General features: G+C 44.9%; 1 protein-coding gene across 1 annotated transcript; it reads left to right on the forward strand.

Annotated features, from left to right (window-relative positions):
- The first annotated feature begins 278 nt into the window (after nt 1-278).
- LOC127342894 (uncharacterized) lies at nt 279-2168 on the forward strand. Its single transcript, XM_051368921.2, has 3 exons — nt 279-778; nt 874-1109; nt 1313-2168. Exons 1-3 carry the CDS (start codon nt 601-603, stop codon nt 1988-1990), a joined length of 1092 nt encoding a protein of 363 aa, XP_051224881.1. The 5' UTR covers nt 279-600; the 3' UTR covers nt 1991-2168.
- Nucleotides 2169-24917: the final 22749 nt, after the last annotated feature.

Here is a 24917-nt window from a genome sequence, read left to right on the forward strand (position 1 = left end):
ATGTACGGTGACCCAATATACCACTGCATATTATAGTACGTAAAAGCAAGTTTAGTAGGTCCCGTATTTAGTCGATCCATATCGGACGTGTAAAGGACCCTGTAAACGGTTTTTACGGGCTGAAAACGCTTCATAAATATCAGGCCCGGTATTCTCAACATGTAAAACAGAATATTATGATCATGTTTGATGTAAAAATTATAGCTATGCATCACATCGTATTCATGATCATATTTGATATGGAAATCTATCTAAAACCTTGCTTGAAAATACGGCTGGAGATGCTCTTATGGGCGACATAGTCGACATACTAACCGATTTGGGGTTGACCCGGGAAACGCAGTTTAGGATTGAGGACAAAAGGGAGAATCAACCACGGTGATGCGGGAGCGGAGGATCCGATATGAATCCAGAGAGTCAATCTTGGAGGAGATGGAAAAGTTCTGCACCCTGTCGCAGAAGGAACATCAATCCAATTCGATCTCCGATCTGTTCAATAAGCTGCGACACAATATTTATAGAATCGCGTGCGAGAGGGATTTCAAATTGAGCGAGGTAAAGTAAGTCCAGGAGACGGACGAGGTGCTGCTGAGGATCTCCATGGAGACGGAGGACAAGACCAAAATCAACTTGGAGACAGAGGAAACAAAAGAGAGGGACAAGGGGTCGCCGAGAGTTTCCATGGAGAAGGAAGAGAAGCTCTTTCATGACTACCGTCGCAAGTGGGAAACGTCGTGGTCCAGCAAGTTTGGACGCTGTGGTCGATTCGAAGACACAAGTGAGTTAACATGCCACTGATCTGCTTCTTGTTTATGCCTAACAAGTAGGACGGGAGAATTTACTTGTAATAATCTTCTTCTGTGATGGCTGCAGCGTTATTGAGTCCTATGCACTTTACATATTGTGCACCGGGACGCATCCCATATGCTGCTTCTACTGGGAGAACCTTGCAGTTCTACTCCATCAAAGTCGCGGAAATAAAAAAGGCTCTTGGGTTGACATGGCCGCTGGATGTGTACGGTGTAGTTGCTGCCCGAGACAATGTGGATCGCAATCGCAACATTATCTTCCTGCGTGGAAGGGATGACTGTCAAACACTCACTCAAAAGGTTCTTATCATATTATTTATATTCTCTTCTAGTTATCTGCGCACTTGTTGATTAGTTCAAAGGAGGTGAATCTAGAATTACGTTCTGTTAAAACACTTGTCAAGCAATGCTCTATTAAACAATAGACAATCACAAGGTGCATGCAGGGGGAGGGGAAAAATACTTCTAGCTTAGCAAAACTGATTATTTAATGGCAAATGCAGGATCCATTTTTGCGCTTGACTGGTCCGTCTCGTGCAATTGTGACTCGGGACCCTATTCACTTGGAAATCGAGCTAAAAGCAAAGGGAAGAACAAAGTCTGAAGATAGAGTGTTGATGACCGATACCTGGTATTACAGGGATAATTATTGTGGGTTATGTACCCTATATACCCCTCTTGTCACTAACCTTTGCACGATAGTGTTAAGCTCTGAGGAACTTGAAGAATCGGTCCAGGCCACTATTGTGGGTGTCCGTATTGTTGAAGGTAGTTTACCTGCAAAAAAAAAAGATAGTTCGCCTCCTTTTAAATATGGATGTAGAGTTGTCTGCTCCTCAACACCTCTGAATGGTATATTGCCTGATTCTCAACATATTACTGAGCCCTCATTTCGGCAAGTTGTGCTTCAAGATGGAGCAATGTCCGTGTGCAAGGATGGTTATCTTGATTTGGCAAGGCATGTCGTTTCTGTTGAATTAGGCAGACGGCTCAAAGTTATTGTTTATGCTTACTCACGATCTGGGGATATAGCTCCCCGCGGTCATATATTCTTTGATGCCCAAAAGAGCAATGTAAGTCATGGTTTATGTTACATTGATGACTATGAGGTGGAGATCTCTGTTGCTTGGTCCTGCCTTGTTCGGGAGAAGCTTTCCATATTGATGAAGGGGCGTGTCTAAGTATCTTGGTGTCCAGACATTATGAAAGCTGTCAAACTATATGTATTTAGTCTTCCAGTGTATCAATTCATGCTAGTTATGTTATCGGAACTATTTATGTACTGGGCTGCTGGTACTGTTTGTCCTCACAATATTTCTGACTATTTATGTATTGGTTAATAAATTATCTTCTCATGCATACTGTTTTAGCAAAAAATCAGCAAGACCTTTCGTGGTAGCACAATCTTTCTCTTCAAGAAGCAGGGTTCGTTTGTTAGCATAGTTCTTTGTCAAGTAATTCTTGAAGCTGATATGGCCGATTGCTTGATATGTATGAAGGGTTGTCCTCTCATTCACATCAGATCGCCATCGAGGAAACATCTAAAGTATGATTCGTGCCCAGGTTGGAAGGATTCTTGGTGATTTGCTGACCGTTTGATCTCTTCACCATTTTGACCTAGTGGTCCATTCCTCTCAATGTTGTTGTCGCCGCCGTTGTGAGTACGACCGAGTTCAATTTGTTTTGATGGGTGAGGTTTCAGACTTTTGGGTGCGAAAGCGTGTTGATGGCGATCTTTGTGTTCTGTAGGAGGGCGATAAGGCTAACGAGATGGGTGGCGCCGTCGTGAAGAAGGGCTGCGGTGGTCAATTTGGACTAGGAGGATTGGCTGGCTCCACCACCCCTGAAGCTTCTGACCAGGGCTGCAATATATGTAAGGATAAAAGGTCACACGAGCTGAGGTATAGCTATGCTTTATCTCTACGTTGTGCCATTTTGGATAGCTATGTTTTATCTGAGGTATATCTATGTTTTATGTGCATGCTGTGCATTTTGACAAGGGTAGCTGTTGTTCACCATGATGATCCCTGATACAACTGAGATGTTGGCGTGGAGACACTGTTTGCTATGGATTAAGTGATGCGATTGAGCATTTGTAAGGATGTTCTTTAGCATCTTTGGTGTGGAATTGTCTGCTTTAGTTGGATCATGCATATGCTGATCAGATGACACCATAATTTTCCTGGCATCAGCAGCACCCAGATTCTTACTGCTTGGCTCAGTGCAGCTAGAATTTGCCAGCTAGGTCTGTAGGTGTTGTAGGCTAGTAGGGACCATGACAAGCAAAGAGCTGCTGAGGTGCTTTATAGTTGCTTTTTCAAGGAATCCTGTCTTTTCATTTTTCTAGGACACAACCCTGCCTTTTCATTGAAAAATAGTTCTCCCATCCCAGAAATGAAGTCATGACATTGTCTTGAGACCTGAATACTATTTAGACATATAATGTGTCTCATGGGATATTATGCCAAATAGTGTTTTATGGGATATTATGCCAAATAGCGCCTTACGGGACACTATGCCAAATTAGAGCCAGTCTGAATTGGGTATTCTGTTGCTTTATGAAATGCTGCACTGACTTTGCCTATGGTACATTGGTACCTATCTTTTTCTAGACTACATACCTATCTTGTCTACATGAGAATATGTTGGAAAGTTACTACTAGTTCCAAAGAAAATACTTTTGTCAGAAATCACATGTGAAAATGAAGAGATGTAGTATTCTCCCTTTCTATTTTGTATCGAACTAAAACATGTAGTACTATGACTGGAATTGCCTGATTATAGTTTGATAAAATGTTTTTGCAATCTTTGTAGTCTCATCCTCAGTCTACAATAATGTATATATTGTGATACATTAGATGAATTTTATTCATAAGCATACTGTTGAACTTAAACCTGGAACTAACATGGGTTCCCTCCAGAATGTGGCCAACTAACTATGACCATTCATCCTAATATTGGTGAAACTAAAATAGAATGTCACTTATCAAGAAATTCTCACTGACAGGGGCATGTCCATTAGTGATGCATGATTCATCCATAGTATCACCAATTACTTTAACATAGATTAGTAGTAGAAGTATTGATAGTCTGCCCAGAAACACATACTGTGCGGATAATATATCTGTTTGTAAATCCACTTTAGACACCCCCTAGATAATGCTATCAATTAGTGAAGCCCCATGAATCCTCCTTTTATTTATGCTTTCAAGTTATCCCTACCAACAGAATGAGCTCCTGGAGTTCTCCCATCATCTAACTTTTCACCTGCAAGGACATCCACTAAATAATATAGTAGGGCCAAGACTAAGCATAACAGGGCAAGAAACCAAAGTAGACGAAACAAATAAGTAATGAACTTCCACAAGAATAAGGAATGAGATGCAATTAGGTTGTCGATATGTATCAGTAGAACTAAAGCTTCGGGTTTAATCTTATGCAAGCAAGTGCTTTAGAATCAGTGCTATGGAAGCAATAGAAATAAATCTCATCTGAGGTATGTTCTTCAGCTAGTCAATAACAGAACAACAACATCAAAGCCTTTTTCCCATGCAAGTTGGGGTAGGCTAGCTAGTCAATTACAGTCTCATCATAAAATTGACAAGCAAAATTCATGCAATTGCATCTAAGCACATGCCGTCCTGATCCAGTGACAGCCTGTTTCTTTGGGAAGCGGTAAGCACAGATTGTATTACCGGCCAGGGAAAATGACCTTGAGGCTCCAGCGGAGGATGAACTCCTAGTGCTTGATGTTGGCACGTGAGGTCATCCGGTAATACAATCTGTGCTTACATGAGCCTCCCTGCTTGCTGAGGCAGTTGACATGATCCCCGAATCTGTTGGATCTCCAAAAACCTGGCACTGCAATATTTTCCGAGGCAGTCAACCCATTCCTCCAAGGTCTTGGATCTTGAACACCTAACATTTAGCGAGGGAAACTTTGGTTGCAACAGCCGGTGCAACCCCTAGTCGTATCCATCAGTCGGCGCGGAGGGCACCCGCTATGTTGATCTCTTCCTTGATGGCAGCAGTGATGCAGGGCCTTACTTCTCCCTGCGGTGGCCTACCTCTTCGCCTCTGATTCAGATTCATACCTGACGCCACCGACACGCCACCTATGGCTCCTGTATTCCTATGGTGGAAGAGCATACTAAGATGGAGAAAGGAATACAGGGAAGCTGCAGGAGAAGATTGAGAATGCCAGCATGGAGTGTGGGTAGGTCATCGTGGGAAGATTAGGAGATGATTTGGAGCAGGGTGCAAGCAAGAAATGAGGAAGACACGTTGGGAATTCAAGAGCGAAGCTGGCAAAAAAATCAGGAACCAGATCCACACCAGGGAGCAACGGATCACCGTCACCATCACCAACTCCCCTTTGATGGTGAAGATAGCTTTCACCACGATCCTCCCAAATCATGCATGATATTCTGGTCACTGATTTTACCACGTTACATGGATCGTCAATCTGAGCCTGCAATTGGGCTGTAGAAAACGTTCCTACGCAAAAAAGACTTGTTTATATTCCCACTGCAGTCCAGTTTCACTAGACTGCAGATGTACAGCTCTTTTGCAAGATCACTTATCATCCTCATGGACAAATTAGATTAGCTCAAAATCTAATTAACAATCGAGAAACAAATTTTCATTTGTTTTTTTGCTACTAGTTGGTAGTTTCTAAAGATGTTACTCAACTATAATGTTCCAAATTCTGCAAACGACGTTCTCAGATCAGAGAAACAAGAGGTAGCAAAACTTTCTGAAGATACATTTCATAAGGTTGTTGGAACAGTTAAGAAAGACCTTCGGGCCAAGAAACCACCTTAATGTATAGTTCTTGATGAGCTTACTGAACCACAAATGAAGAAATCGAAGGAAAATATCCTCATTACTCCAAGCTTTATGCTTGGTGAAAGCCCTGTGTGATCACTGATGGGCATGTGCTCAGTTACGTTAAAATAGTACAGACAAAAACCGAGAGGTGGTCCACCGAATCGGTCCACCGCTAGCACCTCCTGTTCCTCTGCTCTCTTCTCTTCTTTGCGAAACGCCCAAGGTAGGGTTCTCGGTGGCTGAGCTATTAGCCCCCCCCCCCCCACCCCCACCCCCCCAATGCCCCCACCGCCACCACACCGCTGTCGTCCTTGCGTCAGCTGATGTGTATTTAATCTGATCTGTTCTCATGCTGTGAGCTTGGTCCTGCAGTTTTTTATTCCATCAGATTTGCTATATTTTTTGATACATTTTCTTTTTGGTGTATTGGTTCAGTGTACCATGGTGCAACCTAGAGTTTATAGCATGACTTAAACTGTCAGTATACCGTGGTGGAATTTTCATTTTTGCAACTAAAAGCAAGGATATGGATCAACTGTTGAATAATACTCTCTCTGTTCTTGTATACATGGCCACAGACTCATATTCTAGGTACTAAGAAAACAAATCTAACTAATAAATAGCATGATTAATTATTTGAAAATGTTCTTGTGTTTCGAGTCAATTGAAGGTGTTGCATGTGGTGCGTTCTTCTCTATGGCTGCATGCAACATTCACATTAATAAGCACCATCCTACTAGGTAGAAATCTATTCAGATTTTCTCTATTAGTGTTAGTGGTTTTGTATAGATGAAAAATGTATTTTCGATAGTGGCCTTGTATTCAAGAATGGAGAGAGTACATATGTATACTCGCGTAAACTATCAAAAGTAAAGTGACAAAGGAAATGCTCTGGACTTCTCTATTGGACAATATTATCCTTTTTGCTAAGAAATCAGGTTATTTGGTGAGTCCTTTAATCATCTTGAAGCTAACCTTTTTGTTTTGTTTTGCGTTTCCTCTTATTTGCATATCATTTGGCGGTTTTAGTACTTCCTCCGGTTCAAATTACTTGACTCCACTTTGTCTAAAAATAGATGTATCTAGTTAACAAACGTATCTAGGTACATCCGTATGTAGACAGAGTGAAGTCAATTAATTTGGATCATAGGAAGTATTATTATTTATGTCTTTTGATCTTCTCATGCTGACTGCTCTTTGCAAGATACTTCAACACATCCTATAGATCTTTCTGTATCACTTGATGATAAGTTGATATAGAATATTTCTTCCTCTGGGACCATTGTCATTTTTTCTGTCATGGCATATGTCTTTATAATAAAGCTTATTTACATAAGAAAATTTATCGTGCTGAGTGGATGCCATGAATACCAAAGCATGCTTATTAAGCTTTCAGACGATTTGAATTGTGTCAATTATTCACCGATAACATAATGGTGCTTAATGGACAACAGGAGAGTACGGTTTCTAGCAAATCATGTTGTCAGGAACACGGTATGTGTACTGCCATTTAGTTTAACGAATAATAGAGAGCTCAAGTAAAATCAGCAATACCCAATCCGAAATAGAAGATCCACTAAAAAGAGAGAGAAAAGAAATACATCTCACGCGAGAACACACCTAATAGTAAGATTACTAATTGCCATATATACCATGGTAAACATATGTGCATACATAGCTCCAAATAGACATGAGATGCTTTTGAACAGGGGATACAAAATATTTATTTGTAATTTAGGAAGGAACATCACATAATCGAATAAATTGGCTAGGGAAATCAAACTTGACCTGCAAATGTCACTTAAACTTACAGCTTTTCCATGGGTGCTTACACTCTCCCACTCCTTATAAAATAAGAAGAAATATTAAATCACCTAAGCCGTGTATGCTTGTATCACCTTAAAAGCCTAAAGTTTCTTGAACTTGGTGCAATGGGTCGTCTGTAAGTGTCATACCGTGATACATACTTATCAATTATAGTGAATGATTGTTGTATCACCATCCCTAACACTTATCCACTCAGTGGACCAAAACGTTTTTCACAGCTCTAGCAAACATGGACATGCATATACTCAATTTGTTGTGCACTCAATTTATAAGTAAATGATAAAGCTAGCAGAACATACCTTTTACCACCATTCCTAGTATAGACTCCATTGTTGCCTAAAGTGCAGCTAAAATTGTAGTGTTGGTCCTAGGTATCTGTTTTCATAATGTTCTGTCAGGTTGAACATTATTATTTTTCCTCGGTGTTGTGACAACATTACCACACCATGCAAATACAACTTCACTGTTCCTGCAAGAAGAGGCAATATCAGACATCACATATAATAGATACATGCAAAAGTAAAAAAAAAAAAAAAAAACTGCATTTGTGCTGTAGACCTCCCACTTTGACCATAGTGAATCATGCATCGCTTCAGATCATATAGCTCAAAGAAAAGGCCCTACACCATTACATACACAAATAACTCAACAAATGTTTGGTTTGACCCGAAGAAGGGTGATCTGAAATAGCTCAGAAAATGAACGGTACAGCTTGATCAGTAGTTTTTTTAAACAGAAGATAAGTCATATTTGGATGCAGCATGGACCGGATTAAATAGTTTAAGCTTATAATTTAACCATCCCCAATGACAAAGATTAGAAAAGGAGCTTGAATTATGATCACAATGTACATACGTGAGCAATATATAGAACCAGTAAGGACTTAGTTAGGTGCAGCCAGTCATGTAACAGGTGAATTACAAAAAAAAAATGAAGGGAACGAATTTTGCAACAAACGAGAAAGAGGAAACAAGAAAATGAAAAATAATGGAAAAGCGAAAGCGTCAACCTTACTTTGAAGAACTGATACATTTTGCTTAAGAAAAAAATGAATCCACTAATCTTCACTGCGACATCTCATAATGCATGTAGGAAGTAGAAATATATGTCATAGATGAAAGATCAAAGCGCTAGAGGGAGAATAATGTTTTAATCAAAATACTTAGCTCTTACTACATCGACCAATCTGCAGCTGTATGGTGAATTGGTGACTAATTGAAGCACATAGACATCATATTTTTTTTGGTACACTATACTGAATACATGTGTGTGGAATATATATATGCCTGCACAAACATTCTCATATCTGATGACATCAACCAGATTTAAAGGAAGATGTCAACATAAAAAAAAAAAGTCATGTCTAGTTGTAAGCAGTGAGGAGTAATGATTAACAGGTTAGATTTTTTTAGAAGGGATGAGTAACTAAAAATATTGGTGAATGTTGACATCATTTGTGTTCGCATCACAGTCATTGGCAATTCATCAAACAGTTCAAGTGCAAAGGACAAAGAGCAATCTCAAGCAGGGAGGCAAGGTTAAAGTCCAAGTTGTAGACTGTCCGATTAGCGGGTCGGTCAGGCACCAACAGGAGCTGTCCATACCAACTCATGCCAATCGTCCCTGCACTACCGCCACATGGGCCGTCAATGTTGCCGCCGTGCATCACCCCTTACTGAGATGGGAACCATGGCCGCACTGCAGTGTCGCCGTGATCCCAGCCCTCCCAGTGCTCCCTGACTCAGCATTCCCAACACGGTCGGTCGTCCATGGTTAGGAACTAACACGAAACTCTAATCCCCACCGCCTAGTGCCCACCTGAATCGCCGAGAGAGGGTGTACACAAGTCCGACCAGTGGCTGAGATCTCCACCAAAAAGGTCTGCTCCGTCGTCGAGAGCAGATCGATGGTTGGTGAGACGTGTCCTCAGCGTCGCCGTTCTAGCTTCCCCACCATGGATACTACAAAAAGAAAGAAAAACAAGATGCAATCAAGAAGAGGATGAAGGATGGGTAGAAGAATGTGGGCAAGCTATAAACTGTTGCCAGAAGGGTTGGGGACACCTCCATTAAGGATCCATTAAGAGCATATCCAGTTGCTGGGCTCCCAGGCCGAAATCCGGCACTAAATAGCACCGGATGGATGTAAATTTTGGCCTGTGGCGGTTCAGTTTCTTAGCGTGGAGCCCAGGAAATCCTGGTGATATGACGAATTCAAACGGAACATGACGAAAATCATTCAAACTTAACCTAAAATAAGAGATATTTAACATATATAGGAGTTCGTACATATATAAGCCGAATTTGTAATATATTTGAATTCGGCTAGAGGGAATATTAACTAAACATAAAAACACGACGTTCTACATGCCGAAATGGTGGTAGAACGTCGTGCACTCACCGTCGTTGTCGTCGGAGTCGCCATCGTCCTCGGGCGGCGCCTGCTAGCTGCTGCTCTGGCCGGGTCTCCCCAACGGCTAGAACCCTGGCCAGGGTCGCCGAGCGATACCACTCATTGCCGCCGCTGTCCTCCAGCTTGATGAGCGGCGCGCCGCGCGGCCGCCTCCTCCGGAATCTCGCGCTGCTGCTCCGCCTCCTCCCTCTCCCACTCCTGCCTGGACCAGAAGAGAGCCGCGTACATGGGAGGGCGTTGTCGGCGGGGACGAGGTCGTTCAACGACCTCACGATCGCCTCGCGGATCGTGGCGTCCTCCGTGGTTGCGGCCTGCTCGGCGGCGTGGTCGGTCGCCGCGGCAGCCTCCCTCTTTGTCTTCCGCTTCCTCCCGCGTGACGGAGACGGGGCACGCCCCTCGCGGATGACGAGGGCGCCGGCGCTGCATCTTCGGGTTGTCGGTGGAGACGCGGGCTCCATCTTGATGGGGCACAAGCCACTCCTCGGCGTTGCAGTAGGCGCTGACATAAGCATCCCCAATGGGCCTGCCGAAGATAGTACCCGGGATTTATTCAAGGCCCATGACTCGAAGAATAAGAAGATTCGGAAGCCCAAGATACTATTATGGAAAGATAGAGTTGTAATAGGAAGTGTAATTTGTAATTTTGCGGGGAGGGTCAGAAACCCTCCCGGATTCTGTAAACTTGTGTATACGAATCCCTCGGCTCCGCCTCCTATATAAGGGGGAGTCGAGGGACAAAGAAAGGATGGAATCATTGTTTTCTAAACCTTAGTTTTACAATCGTCGAGTACTTTTCGGCTGAAACCTTCGAGATCTACTTGCCCTCTACATCCAACGAAACCCTAGTCTACTACTTGTAGGCATTGACAAGTTGATACCTTGTCAATTGGCGCCGTCTGTGGGATTTAGAGGCGACAAGGAGCTGATCTCGATGGCACGTTCAGGATCGTCGACTTCATCGATAGCAAGCAATATCATGGACAGAGGTAAACAGATCGAAACTGGTCTCATTGATTTTGTTCCTCACCCGCCCTCCCGTTTGGATGCATATGCGTATCTGGAGGAGCCCACGGAGATGACGTTCGGAAGGTTCCACTTTCGCGTCGGAAAGGAGGGAACGTATCGTCTCGAAATTCCGACCTTCTCGAGGTTCTCAGCGGTCGATACTGACTCTTCAAGCTCGGCATCATCGGTCGAGTCAGGCGACGAAGAAATCTCCTCGCCACGTTTCATCAGCACCAGGGCAAGTGAAAAACTCGCCAAGATCTTCAGTGACATGTCTTTCGAGTCGTCTGCGGACTCCAATATAAGCAGCGATTCTGATATTGTTGACAACTTCGACTTTATCGACAAATCTACTACTGTGGGAAAGGTCTTCGCCAGTCTATATGATGGTGTCACCGATCTTGAAAAAATAGAAAAAATAAAGTATCATCAGATCTATGCGATCGGAGATTCAAGCAGACCTCAAGAACAGACATCAGAAAACTTCGACGAGGCGGGAAATCCGTTCGTTGATCCTACGGACCTTACGCGAGGACTGGGGACAAAATATATCGGCACGGCAACACGGGAGATGGTGCGATTTCCGCAGGCAGTATGGGATCGAGTGGAGAGAGCTATCAATGGGACAGAACCAATGACTGTCGCGGCAACACCAGAGGAGTTACAGGCGTACCAATATAAGCTCGCGCGTGCCAGGCGAGAACTCGAGAAACAAAAAATAGAGCTCGATAAAAGGCAAGAAGCAGCATCGGCGTCGAGTAGGCGAAGAGCAGCATTGAGCCGACAATCAGGAACTTCGGGCAGCAGTCACAGAGAAGCTCGCAACAGGGCAAGGTCTCGATTAAACAATATACCTGAAGCAGAGAGGGAGAACCTAGTCCAAAATCTCGACATGTCCTTTATGTCGATAGACACAAGGGGAAACATTATCCCGAAAACACCAGAAGCAGGGTACATGGCGACGCAAGCTTTCATCCTCGCGTCCAAACCACCTGCCGGAGATCCAAAAGAGGCACTGTACAACATGGCTATAGCGGGAGTTGGAGCCATGGGAGCAGCATTTGTAAATTCACCTCCCGAAGGATCAACAAGGCAAAACAGTCCACGTCCTGTTGTCGTAGAGGCAGTTCCAGAGAGAACGGGTGAAGCAAGGGATACGGAAATCCAAGCAAGGGTAGACAGAGCACGACAACATAGAAGGGAGCATCGACATTCTTCAGAGATAGCCGAAGAGGACATGTGTGGGCTACCATGTTTTACAAGGAGGGTCCGAAAAACTCGGGTACCTTCGGGGTTCAAGTTGCCTGATAACTTCAAAAAATTCGACGGATTGCAGGATCCTGAGGATTGGCTGGTAGATTATCTCGAGACAGTGAAGTTAATAGGCGGAACGAGGGCAACTGCGATGCAAAGTATTCAGGTGCACTTGAGTGGAGCTGCAAGATCTTGGATAAAGAAGCTTCCTTCAGGTTCCATCGACAGTTGGACTGACTTCGAGGACATATTCGTCAAAAACTTCCGGTCTACCTGCAAAAACCCTGCGACACTCGAGGAATTGAGATCATGTCGACAAAAACATGATGAATCAATGAGGAAGTACATCCAAAGGTGGAACATCATCAAAAACTCGGCAGAAAACATATCGGATGAGAGAGCAATAGATGCGTTTGTGGCAGGAGTTCGACGAGGAGATTTTGTGGAGGACTTGGGAAGAGCCAACCCAAGAACAGTATCAGCATTAATGGAAATAGCGAACAGATGGGCAGATGGCGAGGATGCTGTGCATAATAAACGACACAGGTCTCCTGAGGAGGACCGCAGTCGAAATTTTCAAAATAGACGACGATTTTCTCAATTTTCGAGTTATGATCCACCAAGCCAAATTTCGGTTGGGTTTCGAGCAAGCGCTGGAGGAAGCAATAGAGATAATTATCAACGAAGCAACGAGCAGCGAGGCGACAACAGAGATGATTACCGAAACAACAGGCCAAATAATGGGCCTAGGTTCCAGAGGCCCTTCGTGTCCCCTGAAGATATGATGAACGGCCCGTGTCAGATGCATTTCTATGTCGACAATAATGGGAAGAGGCAGTCGGGACATTTACAGAAAGACTGCCGAAATTTTCAAGCAATGATGAGGTTCGCCGGGCAAGCCAATGCTCAGGCAGCAAGTCGAAATCCTCAAGGACCTAGGAGTGAGATCCACCTGCAACCTCCTCCCGCAATTACAGACGAGAATCGACATCAGCTCAGAATAGCGGCAGCACCAGCACCACCACCTTATGTTGATCCCAATTCCCATGGAGCGGTCTCGATGATTCAGAAAGGCAGACCGTCCAATAGAGCTCAGAAAGTAATCTCGCGACAGGTGTTCATGGCAGAAAAGATGCCTCCACCAACAGTCGAGTACCTCAATTGGTCAGGACAGGATATTGGCTTCACAATTGCGGATCATCCGCAGCAAGTTCCTCGCAGTCAGCACTTATTCTACCAGCAGTGATCGCAGGATTTGATGTATCTCGAGTTTTCATTGATGGAGGCAGCAGTTTAAACCTTATGTACGCAGATACACTAAGGAAGATGAACATATCCTTGGCAAACCTCAAGCCAACGGACACACGTTTCCACGGCATTACACCAGAAAAGCCAAGTTACCCATTGGGGAAGATCAATCTCGATGTTCAGTTTGGCACTCGAGAAAACTACAGGATAGAGAGGCTGGAGTTTGAAGTCGTGGATTTCCCATCACAATACCACGCTCTGTTGGGGCGCCCAGCATATGCCAGGTTTATGGCAGTACCACATTACACATACTTGTTGTGGAGGATGCCTGGACCTAAGGGGCCGATCACAGTTAAAGGAAGTTTCGCGCTAGCCGATAAATGTTATAAGGATTTCCATCGGCTCTCAGAAACCTTCGGGATGCAAGCAGAATACATGGCGTCAAGGCTCACGACTGACTACAACGTACTGCCAGACGTGGGGAGGCCGAATAAAGAATCAACTTTTAACACTGCAAAGGATTCCAAGGAAGTACAGATCCACCCGACAGATCCGAAGAAAACGACGTCCATTGCAACAAACATGGACCTCGCATAGGAAAGCGCGCTCGTCGAGTTCCTCCGTGAGCACTGGAGAATCTTCGCATGGTGTCCAGCTGACATGCCAGGAGTACCCAGGGAACTTGCCGAGCATCACCTAAACTTGGATCCAATTGCGAAACCAATCAAACAACCTCTGCGGCGTTTTTCGGAACCAAACCGCAAGGCTATGCTGTCGGAAATCGATAGACTCAGAGAAGCTGGTTTTATCAAGGAATTACATACAGAAGCCACGTGGGTAGCTAACCCAGTGCTGGTGCCGAAGAAAAACACAAAAGTCCTTCGCATGTGCGTCGACTTCACGTGTCTCAATAAACATTGTCCAAAGGATCACTTTCCCCTCCCAAGGATCGATCAAATTATCGACTCCACAGCAGGATGTGAACATCTTTCCTTCCTGGATGCATACTCTGGTTATAACCAGATCAGATTGAAAGAAGAAGACGAGGTCAAAACAGCGTTCATCACACCGTACGGCGTGTTCTGCTATCGAACAATGCCCTTCGGTTTGAAAAACGCGGGAGCAACATATCAGTGGATGATGCAGAAGTGCTTGGCAACACAGATTGGGAAGAACGTACAAGTATACATCGATGACGTCGTCATAACAACAAAAAAGGGGGACACGCTAATCGTGGATTTGAAAGAAACTTTCGACAATCTCGATAAGTTCTGTCTCAAGTTGAACCCGACAAAGTGCTCTTTCGGCGTCCCTGCAGGAGAACTTCTCGGGTTCTTAGTTTCAGCAAGAGGGATCGAAGCAAATCCCGAAAAAATCCAGGCCATCGTAACGATGAGGAAGCCAACAAAGTTGAAAGAAATACAGCAGTTAACCGGGCGAGTCGCGGCTTTAAGCAGATTCGTCGCCAGGTTGGGAGAAAAGGCGTTACCTTTTTACGCCTTGATTAAACAGGGAGAGAAGTTCCAGTGGAATGAAGAAGCAGACAGAGCCTTTGAGGATCTCAAACGTAAAATCTCGACACCTCCAATCTTGGTGGTGCCAAAAGAGAAGGAACCTTTGTTGTTATACATTGCGGCCACGCCTCAGGTGGTAAGCACGGTACTTATCGTTGAAAGAGAGGAAGAAGGAAAACTCCACGGAGTACAGAGGCCAGTATACTTCGTCAGCGAAGTTTTATCGCCTTCAAAACAGAGATACCCTCAGTATCAAAAGCTAGCATATGGAGTGCTTACAACCGCAAGAAAATTGCGGCACTATTTTTCGGCACACCCGATAATAGTGGTTAACGAGGCTCCCTTGTCCAACATACTCAATAATCCAGAAGCTACGGGTCGTGTCTCCCTTTGGGGAATAGAACTTTCCCCTCGGGACATCACGTATGAAAAAAGAAAGGCAATAAAGTCACAGATTCTACCAGACTTCATCGCAGAGTGGATGGAGCTACAAACCACAGGACCACCAGATTTATCGAGAACTTGGACTATGAACTTCGACGGGTCCAAGAGATTAGAAGGAGCTGGAGCAGGCGTGATACTAATATCACCTGAGGGCGACAAGCTGAAGTACGTTTTGAGGATGACGTTCCCTAACGCATCTAACAATGAAGCAGAATACGAGGCCCTCATACACGGGATGAAGATGGCGAAAGCTTGTGGCGCAACCCGACTAAAAATCTTTCGCGACTCGCAGTTGGTAGCTCAGCAAGTCATGAACCAATGCGACGCAGTCAATGACAGCATGATAGCATAGAAGGAAGTCTATAATGAGCTCGAGAAGTTGTTTGATGGATGCAAAGTAAATCACATCAGTAGGCTGAGCAATGATGAAGCCGACGCTCTCGCAAACATCGGATCACAATGCCTTGCAATTCCACCGGGCGTGTTCTGGGAAGAGATAGCAGAGAGATCTACGAAGTTGACAAAGCCAAAAAAGAAGGAAAAGGACAAGAAAACCTCGGAGGCTAACAAAGAAGCACCAGAGGAAGAAGAAGAAGAAGAAGAAGAACAGGACTTGGTTATGATGGTACAAATACCATGGATGCAGGTGTATATATCATATATCGTAAAAAAAGAAATACCCGACGATCCAGTTGAAGCAAGGCGAGTTATTAGACGATCTAAAGCCTTTACTGTGGTAAAAGGGGAGTTATACAAACGAAGTATCTCGGGAGTATTACAAAGGTGCGTCACACCCGAGGAAGGAAGAATGATCTTGAAGGACGTACACGAGGGAATTTGCGGACACCACGCGAGTAGTCGAGCTATTGCCGCAAAGGTGTTTCGAGCTGGATTTTACTGGTTGACAGCAATAGAGGACGCAAAGGAGATAGTATGAACTTGCGACGCGTGCCAGAGATTTGCCGCAAAACCGCACTCTCCGGCAGCAGAGCTGATGCCAATACCATTGTCCTGGCCCTTTGCTCAATGGGGCCTAGATATGGTGGGTAAATTACACAAGTCCTGGCCAGGAGGAAAGGAGTATATGCTCGTAGTTGTCGACAAGTTCACAAAATGGATAGAAGCAAAGCCGATAAACTCACCAGACGGGGCATCTACCGTTAAGTTCATAAAAAGCATCGTCTTCAGGTTTGGAGTGCCTCATAGCATCGTCACGGACAATGGTAGTAACTTCACATCCCATGAATTCAAGGATTATTGTGAAGATGTGGGTATTAAGCTACACTTTGCTTCGGTTGCGCACCCACAAACTAACGGCCAAGTCGAGAAAGCCAATGGCATCATCTGCAATGGCATCAAGAAGCGCTTGTTAGCACCACTGGAGAAAGCTCGACACACTTGGCCAGAGGAGCTGCCCAGTGTGTTATGGAGTATACGAACAACACCAAATACAGCGACACAAGAAACGCCGTTCTTCTTGGTCCATGGAGAGGAAGCGGTGTTGCCAATCGAAATAGAACACGATTCTCCACGAGTCGTAGAGTATGATGAAGAAGTGTCGAGAAAAGCACTAGAAAATGACGTCGATGCACTCGACGAAGATCGAGATGAAGTACTTTCACGGGTAACCAAATATCAGCAGGACCTGAAGAATTACCACAGCCGACGTTTACGACCAAGATCCTTTCAGGTGGGAGACCTAGTTCTTCGGCTCACGCAAAAAAGTCATGAAAAGCTCGAGTCGCCATGGCTTGGCCCTTACATCGTCACAGAAGTAATCGGAGGAGGAGCATACAGGATAAAGGACAAGAAAACAGGGGTAGTCGAGCAAAACCCCTGGAACGTGGCGCAACTCAGGCGGTTCTACGCCTAGAGTCGAAATATAGTCCTTGTAAAAAAACAATGTACTGAAACACCCGCGAGCTTTCAGACGCACTCTTTTCCTTTTTCGGGGCACCGAGTGGGGCCGGGAAAGGTTTTTAATGAGGCGGGCTCGCGGGGCTGCAATATAATAAAGATAGTTGAGATATATATTTCTTCGACAAGCTCGGGGGCTTGTGCTTCAGACTTGCAATATATATATTGCCGAAAAATATTTTGCCTTGGTGCATAAACACCTCGCAAAATAAACATAGATACAAGATAGCGATCAACAACAGAGACACGGGGGCTCATACCCGCAAATATAGCATACACAATATAACTTAGCTGCTTTGGTTCAAAACCTCGCACATACAATATAGAAATTCACCACCACAACACCCGGAGGCATGATAAGGAAATTTATGGACTTTACAATATATAACATATTTACAACATACAAGAGACAATTCTTGAGAAAAATTCAAAGAAAAAGAGAAGTCAATGATGGCCCAGTATATTATCTATGGTCATCCGATTTGAAGTACGAGTGCTATGTTCAGCATAGCTGCCTTTCACGAAGAACTCAGAATCCAGCCGAAGAAGTTCGTCCATCATATCTTCGGCTACAGGGGTTACATAAGCGTCAATTTTGCGAATATCCCTTTTCTTTTTCGCCATCTTCGCCAAGCACTTGGTGACAATTTGGCTCATATCAAACTTAGGATGGCAGATTTTGATCATAATCATAGCAAATCTGGCACCAGCAGAGAGCTGCGCCCGAACAAAGTCATGGATCTTCGGAGCATCTCGGAATTTCTCCATCAAGCCAAGAAGAGTATCGGGTGCTTCATTCCGAGGAAACATTGTTTTGAAAACCAAAGACAAGGTTCTCATACAGAAATCCAGGAAATCGCGAACCTGACAGGCGCGGTCTTGAAATCTGACAATCTGACGGGTCCTTTCTGGAGTGGCCCAGAACAAACAGCCATGGTCAAGGGAGAGATTGACGAGCAGGTTGGTCCTCGTGTTTACCCTGTCATCTTCAGCCGCAGCATCGAGAAAGGAACCTATTTGATGACAGCATGAAGATCTCAAAAAGGATACAGCAGAAAGATAGAAGGAGCTTTGGTTCGAAATAAAATACCAGATATATCGGCAGCGGCCTCATTCATCAACTCAAGCATGGAATTCTCTCGAGAAGTTGCTTTTTCAGCTTCAGAAACGGCAGCTTCTTTGGCAGCCATGGCCTCTTGAGCTTGTTGAAGAGCAACTTTTTCAGCTTCGGAGGCCTTGCGAGATTTTTCCATCATTACAAGTGTTTGCCTCTTTGCATATTGAAGCTGCTGTCGAAGTTCTTCCAAATCTTGCGACAAACTCTCACTCGAAGAATTTTCACCAAGTTCAGTATTAATGAGAACTTTCTTCGAGTGATTGGTAGGCAAAATATCGGAAGGAGCATGAGTTGGAGTATAGTTATCAAATATCAACTGAAATTAAAAAAAAAATCGACATCAATCGTCAAGCAAAATAGAATTCCATTGATCTTCAGAATAATTACAAAAGACATTACAAGGAAGCTAGCGGGAAAAGTGTTGCCAAAAGCTACTTTGGCGACAACCTCAAAAGGAAAAAAGAAAAAGGAAAAAAGAGAGGGGAGGAAAGACAAGGCGATCTACTTGACCTCCGGCTTCGATGAACTTGGAGCTGGAGTTGGTTTGAATCCAAGGAAGGCAAGGATTTTCTTCGAGTTGGGCTTGGCGGCCTTGATCAAAGACACCCATGTCTTCATTTCCATTTTCGGCACGTCACCAACTTTAGCCCAGTCGACGTTTTTCTGGCTGCTAGCAACCAAGGCAATAGTACCTTCAACACCAACCTTCACGCCTTCTTGTCGAAGGTTGTGCCCAAGATCCTCTTCAACACTAAAGCACTTGGCTAGTTCGCCGAAGGTCTTTGGCTCTTCTTTCTTCGGGAAGAAGTATGGAAATAGCTTCGCCAGGCTTGAGTCAGCATCTTCCATGCCTTGGCGCGCTTCATCTCTGTGAATCTCGAGGAGGGAGAGCGCGTCGAGGAGGGGGTCATTCTCAGGAAATTCGAGTTCATACGGTTGACGCGTCCTCCCTGATGGTGGAAAACATGGCTTGTCAAAAAAGGAATACCAAGACAATCATGAACAAAGAGAGTTAAGAGCACTTACTAACAAAACGTCAACTCTGCGACGATAAGCGCGAGATAATTTCTTTCTCTCGGGATGTTTGTTGGGTGATGTGGTCACTCAGAGAGGTTTCCGCGTTGAGAAGTCTTTTTCGAAGATCTTCAACAAGGGCGGCATTGGATTCAGCCTTCTTGCGAGCCTTTTCGCTCTGTTCTAGTTTTAGAGCAAGAGCATCAGCACGTTTGTTGGTTTCTGCAAGGTCAGCTGTAAAACAGGCGACAGTAACAATTGTCATGTTAACAACCATGATACAGAAGATACAAGCAGGAAAAAATAACAAGATGGTACCTTTCAGCGAGTTCGAAAGATCACGGTACCCGACGAATTGGGTACCAAGGCGAAAAAATTCGTTCATCAGAGGCTGAGGAGAGAACCAGATAAAGAAAAATCAAATACAGTGCAAAAAAGAAGGGGTTGGAAAGCTACAAGCCAAAATAGAGGTGCGAAGAAAAAGAAGGGAAGAAACTTACGTCATTTAATGAAGAAGTCGTGAAACCACCACTTAGTTGGGTGGGTTCTTCGACTGGCTCAACCCTTGCTCTCTTCGGTGAAGGGGCTCGGGGGCTTGCAGCTGGAGCAGTAAGTTCAATACCTTGTTGAGGTGTTGAAGTTTCATCTCCATCTGGTTGAGTTTCCGAAACGACCAAAGTGCGAGACGTGCTCGTTCGAGCAGTCACATCAATGGCGGGATTATCTCCCTCTTCATCACTGCAATAAGCAAGTTACAGTATAAAAGAGACAATATAGAAAAAAATTCGAGAACAAATATTAAAAGGAAACTTACGAGCTGATAAGGGCAGCTTCGTAAGGGTTTAAAGTTGTCCCTCCTTCAGTGGGAGCAACTTCTTCGGCAGCTTTGGAGGTGCCAGTGTCGACAACTTCAAGCCTTTTCCTTTTGTTTCCCGTGGAAACAGCATAAGGAAGGGATTGCGTCGACTCGCTGGCGTCAGATTCAACTTCTTTTTCAGAGGAAGCCGCAGATTTGCGAGAACCTGCGACTTCACTCTCAGGGAGAGTAGTACCCTGGTTGTCTTCAGCGACAACAGCTTGTTCTTCGACTTCTCCATCTTCAGGAAGAGGAGAAAGGGAAGCCAAAGTTGGATGGTTCTACAGAAAAATAGCGACAAGAAAAATTACACAGATGTCAATAAAAATTTACCAGTCGAAAAAAGCAGGAAAAGTTCGGGGAAAGACAAAAAATTGAGAAGACAAAATACCTGGGGGAGAGGATTGGTGGCGCTGTATGGTTCCACACGGCAAGAGGACGGAATAGGATCCTTCTTGCTGAGTGAGGAAATTCTTCGAATAAGCTTCTCCAAGTCCTTCACGGAAAGATCCTTGGAGAGCCTATTAGCATCGTTTGCACCAGCATAAGTCCAAAGGGGATTTTTGCGAGCCTGAAGAGGCCGCACCCTAATCCTAAGGAAGTAGGCGGTGATCTGGATACCCGACAGTTCCTTGCCTCGGGTATTTTGAAGCTGGTGAATACGGGACATGAGGGCCTCTGTCGCCGTTTTTTCTTCTTCGGTAGCTTCAGCATCCCAGGAACGGCGGCGAAGAATCTTGGCGTTTCCGTCAAAAGGGGTTATGTTGTGCTCGATAGAATTGGCACTTTCTTCGTGTATATAGAGCCACCTTTTGCGCCACCCTTGGACAGAGTCAGGGAATTTGACGTCGAAGTATTCAACGTCGAAGCGGACGCAGATAACAACGCCGCCTATGTTGTAGGTGGCGTTGTGGGAGCCATTGCGGCGGAGACAGAAGATGCGCTTCCACAGAGCCCAGTTAGGAGGGACTCCGAGGAAGCACTCGCAAAGAGTGATGAAAATGGCGACATGGAGGATAGAGTTGGGGGTCAGCTGGTGTAGCTGAATCCCGTAGACAAAGAGAAGGCCACGAAGGAAATCATGGATTGGGGTGGAAAGACCGCGGATGAGGTGGTCGACAAAACTAACCCGATACTCGATTGGCGGAGCAGGGTAGCTTTCTTCACTGGGGAAGCGGATGGCGCCCTCCTTCTTCATCAGTCCCAGCCTCTTCAGCATGTTCACGTCCTGGTTGGAGATTTTAGATCTCTCCCACTCGAGGTCTTCAGCGGCCATCTTCGATTCAGGAGTGCTGTGGCGAGTAAGTCGCGCGCGTGGTGGCATCAACGGCAACGAAGGAGCAAAGCTTGTGCGTGGGTGAGCTCAGAGAGAATTGGGCGCAATGGAGGTTTTTTGCAAAGGGGAGCAGAAGTGCGGCGCGAGCGAAGGTATGAACGGAGGTAGAAGAAGGGTTTATATAGGGATTTGGCGAAGCAATGCACCGTTGGATGGAGAAATCGTACGGTGGAAAATGGTCTTGTAACTGAAGGGTAAAAAAGTATTTTTACTGGGATGGAACGGAACAGGCGCTACAGTACATGCGCCAGGAAAAGCGGAGGACGTGTGCCCCCCACTTGCACGACGTGTCAACATGGCAGAAAAAGAGGACCCACAAGGCAGGGAGAGAATAGTATTCAAGCTTTCTGGATGCAAAGGTCGTGGCTATCGTCAGTTATGAGGTCACTTTGACCAAGGAAGGAAATTCCGACATGAAAAATAAAAGAGAATTGGCGACAGGGAAAATTATTGAATACTTCGGGAGCCTTTGATCAAATACAAATTTTTGCCCAAATGCTCGGGGGCTACTTTGAAAAAAGTAAAATTCGAGTATGACAATATAGAAATTGCGGGAGCCTATGATCAAAACGCAAGAATTTGTTCATAGCCTCGGGGGCTACTCCCATCGGGAGCGCTGTTCGCGCACCCGATAGATATGAAAAGCTCGAGAAAGAATGACAATATAGCGACACGATGCAATAAAATGTTGAGCCTACAACCAAGCACTAGTTCTTGGCTGTAGCCTCGGGGGCTACTCCCATCGGGAACGCTGTTCGCGTGCCCGATGAAATTATAAAAAGAGAGAGAAAAAGAAGAAAAAGGGAGCATATTTCGAGTTATGAAAATAACTCTACATATACTCCCATCGGGAGAACAATATAAAGTCATCCGTTGACTCAATAAAATGTGTTATTCCAACAGCCGAATACGCACTCGACAATATATTCTCAGAACGCCAAAGTTGCGAACAATTTCTGAATGCCGCAAAACTTTGCGAAGGTAAGACCCCAGATACATTCTGTGCGGCGTGGCACCGTCTCTGACGTCGGTTTGCTACTTTTTTCCGTATCAACAGATACGAAGAAAAATCCTAACGGACGCGTTAGGTACCCGATTAATATGACTGGGACTCGACAGAATGGTAACACCTTAAGCGGCACCTGTCGAAGTTTACACCAGTATCCCGAGATCATGTCCAGGGACGTGATCTTGAAGTAGGTTTTTGCGGATTGCCACTAGAGCAGTTAACTAGTACCTGATCCGTCAGATGAACTAGCCCCAATTACCATTATCCCTGTACAATATAGAAATTCATACGCAAAGACGTGTGATAAATTTCAGAGTTGTCGAATAAATATAAGAGTCGAGATTTTCCTTGACTCTACGATTCAAATAAAATCTCGGGGGCTACTGACATAGGCATCCCCAATGGGCCTGCCGAAGATAGTACCCGGGATTTATTCAAGGCCCGTGACTCGAAGAATAAGAAGATTCGGAAGCCCAAGATACTATTATGGAAAGATAGAGTTGTAATAGGAAGTGTAACTTGTAATCTTGCGGGGAGGGTCAGAAACCCTCCCGGATTCTGTAAACTTGTGTATACGAATCCCTCGGCTCCGCCTCCTATATAAGGGGGAGTCGAGGGACAAAGAAAGGATGGAATCATTGTTTTCTAAACCTTAGTTTTACAATCGTCGAGTACTTTTCGGCTGAAACCTTCGAGATCTACTTGCCCTCTACATCCAACGAAACCCTAGTCTACTACTTGTAGGCATTGACAAGTTGATACCTTGTCAGGCGCCGATCCACACGACCTCGTCGCCGACCTTGACGCAGAGCGCGATGACGAAGACGACGCCATGCGCCGTGGCATCCAGGCGCTTCCGTGTCGGCGCGTGATACATCCAAATTGCATAATTATTTTATATCATAATGTACTATTATTTATTGATGTATTTCATATTTAGAGATGATACTTATGTTATTTCATCTAATTTTGCATGTTTGATGATTATTGGAGAATTAAGTGCCGGAGTCAGAATTCTGCTGGAAAAAGGACCGTCAAGATACCATATTTGTGAAGAACAACAATTCCCGGAAAATACCCAGAAGTTCCTATTTTGCCAGATGCCGGAGGAATCCAGAAGGGGAGCCTGAGGTGGGCCAGGAGGGGCCCACACCACCCCTAGGCGCGGGCCACCCCCTAGTCGTGCCTAGGCATGGTGTGGTGGCCGTGGCCCACCTCTGACAGCGTTCCTTCGCGTATTTCATCCCCCGAGAACCCTAAGCAGAGGGGGAGCGAACAGAGAAATATTCTGCCGCCGCGACGGGGCGGAAAACCACAGAGAGAGAAAAGCTCTCCGGCAGGCAGAAATCTATCGAGGAAATTCCTTCCCGGAGGGGGGAAATCATCGCCATCGTCACCGTCATCGAGCTGGACTTCTTCGGGATCACCATCATCATCATCATCATCTCCATCACCAGCACCATCATCTCCACCATCTCCACTCCGTCCCGCTGTAACATTTTGGGTTTGATCTTGTCTAGTTCACAGGGGAAACTTTCCCGGTGTTAATTACTCCTTGTAGTTGATTCTATTGAGTGAAACCATTGGATTAAGGTTTATGTCCAGATTGTTATTCATCATTATATCACATCTGATTATGATCCATATGATGTCTTGTGAGTAGTTCATTTAGTTCTTGAGGACATGAGAGAATTTAAGATGTTAGTACTGGAACTATGTTGAGTAATATTTAATGGTTTGATATTTAAGTTGTGGTGTTATTCTTCTAGTGGTGTCATGTTGTAAGGGTATTATACCCTTATCCATTATTTTGGTAACAATGACACCGTGCTAGAGTATTTGGCCTATGATACGTCTCCGACGTATCGATAATTTCTTATGTTCCATGCCACATTATTGATGATACCTACATGTTTTATGCATACTTTATGTCATATTTATGCGTTTTCCGGAACTAACCTATTGACGAGATGCCAAAGGACCAGTTGCTGTTTTCTGCTGTTTTTGGTTTCAGAAATCCTAGTAAGGAAATATTCTCGGAATCGGACGAAATCAACGCCCAGCATCTTAGAATCCCCGGGAGCTTCCAGAACACCCGAGAGCCGCCAGAGAGGGGCCACAGGGGGCCCACACATGGGGCTGGCGCGGCCCAGGCCCTGGCCGCGCCGCCCTATTGTCTGGTGGCCCCAGACCCCTTCTGACGCCGCCTCTTCGCCTATAAGAAGCCCCTCGACCTAAATCTTCGAGACAGAAAAGCCACGGTACGAGAAACCATCCAGAGCCGCCGCCATCGCGAAGCCAAGATCTGGGGGACAGGAGTCTCTG

Source organism: Lolium perenne, chromosome 3 (assembly GCF_019359855.2).
Source record: "Lolium perenne isolate Kyuss_39 chromosome 3, Kyuss_2.0, whole genome shotgun sequence".
NCBI classification, from domain to species: Eukaryota; Viridiplantae; Streptophyta; class Magnoliopsida; order Poales; family Poaceae; genus Lolium; species Lolium perenne.